The sequence below is a fragment of the Grammomys surdaster genome, unplaced genomic scaffold (genome assembly GCF_004785775.1).
Source record: "Grammomys surdaster isolate TR1022 unplaced genomic scaffold, NIH_TR_1.0 126059, whole genome shotgun sequence".
NCBI lineage: Eukaryota > Metazoa > Chordata > Mammalia > Rodentia > Muridae > Grammomys > Grammomys surdaster.
The window spans coordinates 1,655,915-1,662,668 of NW_021620869.1; the positions used below are offsets into that span (position 1 = coordinate 1,655,915).

At 45.9% G+C, this 6,754-nt stretch overlaps 1 protein-coding gene across 1 annotated transcript in view; it reads left to right on the forward strand.

Annotated features, from left to right (window-relative positions):
• Thap4 (THAP domain containing 4) overlaps window positions 1-6,754 on the forward strand; it is a 46,732-nt gene that overhangs the window by 28,822 nt on the left and 11,156 nt on the right. Inside the window, exon 4 of the mRNA XM_028755365.1 lies at window positions 6,117-6,226. Coding sequence (XP_028611198.1) covers window positions 6,117-6,226 — 110 coding nt within the window. The remainder of the gene's footprint in view (window positions 1-6,116; window positions 6,227-6,754) is intronic.

The following is a 6,754-nucleotide window of genomic DNA, read 5'->3' on the forward strand; positions in this document are numbered from 1 at the left end:
AATTTTCAGCATTCTGGGGCTAAGGCAAACTAATCATGAATCCCTAGTCAGTCAGCCTGGACTACTGAGAAAGACAGCTCACAAAGATGGAGGGTAGTCTTAGTTATGGTTTCTATTGCTGCAATAAAACACCACAACCAAAAGTAACTTGGAGGCAAGAACTGAAGCAGAAGTCGTAGAAGAATGCTGCGTACCGGCTGTTCCTTGTGGCTCGCTCAGCCCGCTTTCTTATACAACTCAGAACCACTTCTCAGAGTTGGTGCCATCTCCAGTGAGCTGGAAATTCTGGATAATAAAAAATGACCTAGGGCTGAGAGGTGTCTGCAGTTAAAAGCACTGACTGCTCTACCAGTGGTTCAATTCCCAGCACCCACATGCCAACCAACAGCCATCTGTATCTCCTATTTCAGGGGATCCCAAATTCCCTTATGGACTCTGGGCATCTATGTAGGCAACACCCTTACACATAAAGCAAACAAACAACAACAACAACAAAATCTTGGGCTACAGGAATGGCTCATCAGTTAAGAGCACATATTTCTCTTCCTAAAGGACCCAAGTTCAATTCCTAGCAGGCCTCTTGAAGCTACCTGTAACTCCAGCTCCAGGGATCCCCAACCTCTGACCTCCACAGGTACCCTAACAGATGTGACATACACATGATAAAACATTGAATAATCTTTAAAAAAATAAATAAATCCCACAGAGTCTAGCACAGCCAAGTAACATAATGCCTGTAATTCCAGCACTTGGAATACTGAAGCACAAAACTCACAAGTTCCAGGGCTGTGTGCAAGATTGTCTCAAATTTAAAAGTAAAGAGAGCTAGGTGTGGGCCTGAAGTGATGGTTCTGTGGGTATTTCTCTAGCTGCTTTTCTAAGGGACCTAGGTTCTGAGTTTTATTCCCAACACCCACAGTGTGGCTGACAACCATCTATAATTACAGTTCCAAAGGATCCAATGTCCTCTTCTGGTCTTGCAGTTACCAGGAATGTATGTGATACACAGATATACATACAAGCAAAATACCCATACACTTAAAATTTTTTAAAAATATTAATAAAATTTTAAGAGAGAGACAAGGATATATAGCTCAGTGGTAAAACAGGTGTGAGGCCCTGAGAGTTCAGTTCCAGCACTGAAAAAAACAAGCAAACAAATGACCCTCCCTCCTCCTTCCTCTCTCCCTCCTCCCTCCCTTTCTTCCTTTTTTCCCCTCTCTTCTCTCTCCCTCTCTCCCTCTCCCTCTTCCTCTCTCCCCCTATCTCCCCCACTAGGCCTTGCACATAAGTAGTCTATGAATGTATCACATTCACAGACCAGCCCAGAGGCAGGCCTTTCCTGTTTCATGTCAGGCTACGACAGTGTAGACCATGCTGGCCTTTGTCTTCTAAGTGCTCCAAGTAGAGACCTGTGTACTGTGTTCATTATGAATATGTGACAAAGGTTAGTTAGAAACTATACCCTAATTCAGTACCTGTTCCATTTCTACCATAGAGAGTGAATGGACTCTCACACAAAAATAAGCATTGCATTTAATCCCAGCACTGGGGAGGCCGAGGCAAGCAGACCTCTTTAAATCAAGGTCAGCCGTCGATACACAATGAGACCTCGTCTCAAACAAACAAACAAAAGCCTCTAATCCCAGCACTGGGGAGGCCGAGGCAAGTCTAGTGTACAAAGTGAGTTCTGGGACAGCCAAGACTACACAGAGAAACCCTAAGATTTTGCTGTAATAATCTACAGTGTTTACAGTGGTGCCTAGGACTGAAAACTCAATTATTCAAGTTGAAAATGATACTCCATATATTTTTAAGAACAAGTTTCTTGGGCTAGGGGTGTATTTGGGATGTGCTTCAGGCCCTGACACCGTACACATACACACACGCTCATGACTTCTATCTCTAAGAGTTGGTCAGCTTGGAACAGTGAACAAGAATGGAAGAATGGTGACAGGGTTGGTAAACAGAGCTGAGAGTCACAGTCTCTTCTGGTCAGATGACGTCCCAGCAGGCCCATAGCTAAGGTGTCTTCACAGTGACTTTTTTTTTTTTTTTCTGTATTTCTGAGTGAACAACTTCTAGGGAAACATGAACTATTCACCCCAGATCAACAACCAAGAATTCTACCAAGGTTCAGCTTGGTAAACCAATGAGTTTGTTGGGTATATTACAGAGCATGGGTGAGAGAGAGGTTACTCACAGGAGTGTGGGAGTCCCCAGTCAGCTACATTACCAGAGTACACCCCATCATGGATGGGAACCTCACAGAAGCTGCCTCAGAGCTTCCTTGTAGTTAATCTTCCACTTGCATAGACTCTAGCATCTCCCAGGATCCCTTGCACTTGTTGGGTGGACAAGAGAGAGTAATGTGTGGAAGCTCAGGTAAAGGTCCTGTGCTAAAGAATGTTGACAGCTCCGTTATCGTAAGAACTAGTCATCACCATACTGTCCTGTATTTATTGCCATGGTTTCTGAGACATAGAAATCTCTGCTCCAAGATGGTAGTAGGATGACCGTGTAGTTCTGGAAAGATAAGGCCCTAACACCCCAGACCCCTATCTTCTGGCTCTTACATTTTTTTTACTCCCTCTTTTGCAAGATTCATTTAGCCTTGGATAGGTGGCATATGTATGACTTTTTTTTTTAGCATTGGGCCACCTATGTCACTTAAACAGGCCGTATTTATTCTTAGCAGTTTAATGAGTTATGAGTCTTTGCACCTTACCAGCTCTGCTATAAGAAGCCTTCTCTCTACAACCAAGGCCAATGGTACTAATAAACTATGAGCATAAACGCAGATAGTACAAGGTCATTTGATATGTCCATTCAACAAAACAAAAAAATCCCCTTGAGGCTTATGGCTTCCCAGCCCCAGCTTTCTGTCCCAACTTACACTACCAGGCCTGACTGATCGTCTGTGACAAGCCTTGCATCTAGTTGGAAGGCTGCTGGCTGCGCTCAGAGTAGTCACTGCTGCTGTTGTAGCAGTGGGCAAGCCTTCCTGGCAGTTGGATAGTGTAGCTCTCGGGGTGTGCAGGCTAGGAAGATCGCTGGTGGCAGTTCTTCCAGCAGCAAAGCCAGCCAGCATGGAAGGAGGTTCCAGTTGAGTCCCAGCTTGATTTCTCCACCTTCTGCAACCAAAGCCTGCAGTGTCATCAGCAGGAAGATCCTGCCATCTAGTTCTGACACATAACCAACAAGAGTGGCAACAGGTTGATGATTTGAGGAGCCTCCTTAACAAGCAGCTTGTCGGGAGTGCCCCACCTCCTTTCTTGTTGACACCTTGTAGCTTTTGGCATGTTTCTCTCTGTGCAGGATACCCTCTTTTAGCCTGTGTAACTGCTGTTTTTACTGTTTTTCAGATGATTTTTTTAAATTTCTAAGGCACTCAAGGTTAGCATTACACTACCCGTGTGATGAAACCCTTTTATAGAGTGTGGGCAGGACCTTTGCAGGCCGCCACCATCTATTCTGAGCGAGTTCTAGTTGATCTCAGGGGTCAGCGGCTAACAAGAGGATACTAAAGAAAACTGTGAATGAGGTCCACCAGAGCATGAGAACAGTTTCACCACTTGTCTCAGTTGTCCTCAAGCTAGCATGGGGTATATTGGTATGGATAGAAGGTACTATTTTATGGAGTGTTCTGGGGCCTCTATCCTTGGGCACTGTTGCCATGGTGCTGATCAGCATTTCTTCTCTCATCTAAGCAGCTCAGTACAGCACAGAGCCAAGGGAAGCAGGACTGTTTTCATGTCTGACACTTGAGGTGACCCCCTGGCTCTGCCAGACTTGAGGCTCTATAAAAGTAACCAGTTGCCTCTCCCTCACCACATGAGCTGCTAAGTAAATTCTGTCAGGTGAAGTTTCCTCTCCTAACACACGTTCTTGCAAGAGAGCTAAATGTGCACAGCTTACTTGGGACATGGCAGATAATCACCCACAAGCTTCCTGGTTTTCATCTGCACTGTTTTTGTCATCCCATGCCTTCTGCCCTCTGTGAAGCTCGCTAGAGCAGCGTTTGTCTTTCCGTCATTTTCTTTCCATAGGAATTTCACTTTGATACAAGTCTTGTCACCTCTAACTTCAAATGACCTAGACAAACTTCTCTTATCTGATTTACCCTTCTTCATTTCCTCCTCATTGCTACAGCACTTTAAGGGCCCAATTTATATGTCATTTTAAGTTACCCAGATCCAGCAAAACCTCTTCTGCCTTGTAGATCACACCCAGCAAGGGGCTCAGCTAAGCAACTAAACCTCCACTCCCAGGTTGCCTCCTGAATCAACTTATTTAAGTGGAGAAAATAGTCCTTTGTTGCTCAGTGACTGGGCACACCACCTCACTCACCTTCCCTCTGCAGCTTCTGTCCCTTCCCTTTCAGACCCTGATTCATGGGGACCTCAGCTGTTGATAGCCAAGTATCCCTAATGGCTTATATTATACGAGGCAGACCCTGAGGAACTGACTTTTTTCCTGTTGTCCAGGTTATTCAGCCTTTGTCTCTAGAAGGGATGGCTTACATTACTCAGCTGCTTCCACAGCGTTCAGGCTGATCCCATGAACCCTGCGTTCCACAGTGAACCAAGCTGTGAGGTTTTTTCCCTTCCTTCTTACAAGTCTCTCCCACTGCAAGCTATTCCAAGGCAGAGTATTCCCCACTTGACCTTTTGTATACTTTGTCTGAACTGAATCACAGACCTTGCCTTCCCAAGTGTCAGGAGTGCCTGGGAGGTACTTCTGTCATCTTTACCTTATTTTTTCAATCTTCACTAGCTGACTCTTCTGTGGGATTCAAGTTTTTCATCACAGGAGGGACCCTAACACAGCTCTGATTTGTGTCCTCTTTCTCTTCTGCATCTCCCCCAGCAGCAGGAAGTAGAGAACCAACAACTCTTAACTCATCCCCTTTTATCTAATTACCTGCTGAATTAGACACTAACATGGAGGATGAGAACTGCGTGAGCCTTTGCAGTGTAATTTTTACTTTCTGTAAGCAGAGTCTTGCTGGGCAGCCATCCTGGCATCTGTTGTGTATTTTATTATCATAGTAGCCATCACAAATGCTATCGCAGCTTGCTGGTGTCTTGCCCATTTGTGCATCTTTCTAGGACTGCATTGTTATCTCTAGTCCTTCAGCTGTCTTCAGGCTGAGCCCCACTCATTACAGAGGAATGTCACTTGGTGAACGTGGAGCAAGAGAGCTATTCTGACTGAGCACTGCTTCCCACCTCCATGGATACTCCACCCTCCAGTACCTCAGCATTAGTCATATGTCTTACTACCCATGCAATAACAAGGCCCATGCAACTGCTGCCATAGCAAGAAGGCACAAATCTCATACCAAAAAAGAGATCGCCCTGATAGTCTATCCTAAGATAGTTTGATCTTGGATGTGTTTGCTACACAAAGCAAAGATTGTACAGGTGCTATTCCCAAATACATCGTGAACCTGCTGCTCCACATTAGGACGTCAGTTTGTTGTGTGAACTTTTCCCAAGGAGATATGAACAGATGTCTTTTCACCAACTATAGACCAAAGTTAAGACTTTGGTTGTCAAACAAATGAAATTATTGAGGTTCCTTATAAAACTGTAGATGGTCTTCAAACATCAGTACCTCCTCAAAGCCCCATCCCATCCCCTAGATGATGACTTCATGGAGGCCCGCTTTCCAGTTTCCAGTTACTGTATGTACTCCAGCAACTCCCTAGATCACTGCGGCTCAGAGGTGAGGCAGGGGAGAACAGTGACTAGAATCCAGAGCAGGTCCTGTGAGTCTCCCCTTCTGCTAGGCGTGTTAAAAACTCTTACCAGCTAGGTTATGGTGACATGTGCCTTTAATCCCAGCACTTGGGAGACAGAGGCAGGCTGTGAGTTTCAGGCTAGCCAGGGCTACACAGTGGTACCCTGTCTGAAAAGAGCAAAAGTTCCTTTACTGCTACATAGAACTAGTTCTCACTGTGCTGCTTGCTTCTCATCACTGTGACTGTGAGACTGAGGTATTCTGCAGGGTGCCAATGGACACTGATGGCGTGCCCAGAGGAAAGCCAGGACATCGAATGGGACAGCCCTTTGAGGCCGCATATCTCCTTCACATCTCTGTTTCCCATCCAGGTTCAACTCCTTCCATCCAGAAACACACAAGCCAATGCACAGAGAGTGTGGCTTCATCCGCCTCAAGCCTGACACCAACAAGGTGGCCTTTGTCAGTGCCCAGAACACAGGTATGGTGCCCCTAACCCAGGGCCTGCTGGTCAGTGTTACAAAGATCGCTCTGTGACTTTCAAACGCATTTCTTTTCATGGTGTGTATTGTAGGGCCAGTGAGGATACAGTTCTCCATACACTTGAGCCTTCCTCCTAGCACAGCCTTAGTTTTGATACTTTATCTGTGCCAACACAGTAAAAGCCCAAAGGATAGGTCTTAGCAAGAACAGGCCTACTGGCCACATGGTCTTTGTCTGGAAGTCTAGCAAGCTGATGTCTCAGAAATCAGTCAGCAGCCTGTATGACCTTGACCATGCCCAGTCTCACTCCTGTACAGAATTAATCAGCTTGGAATGGAGCTACCACCATGTACTGTCAAACATGGGCGTATACAAAAGTCAAAGAGAGGGGGCTGTCTGTCCCTGGCTCCTTCCCCAGCACAGGGTAGAGCTATACCTGAGGGTACTACTCCTAGCCCATTGAGAAGTGCAGTAGGAGACTGGGGTCCAGGCAGCTGCAGTAGGAGGGCTGGGGTCCAGGCAGCTG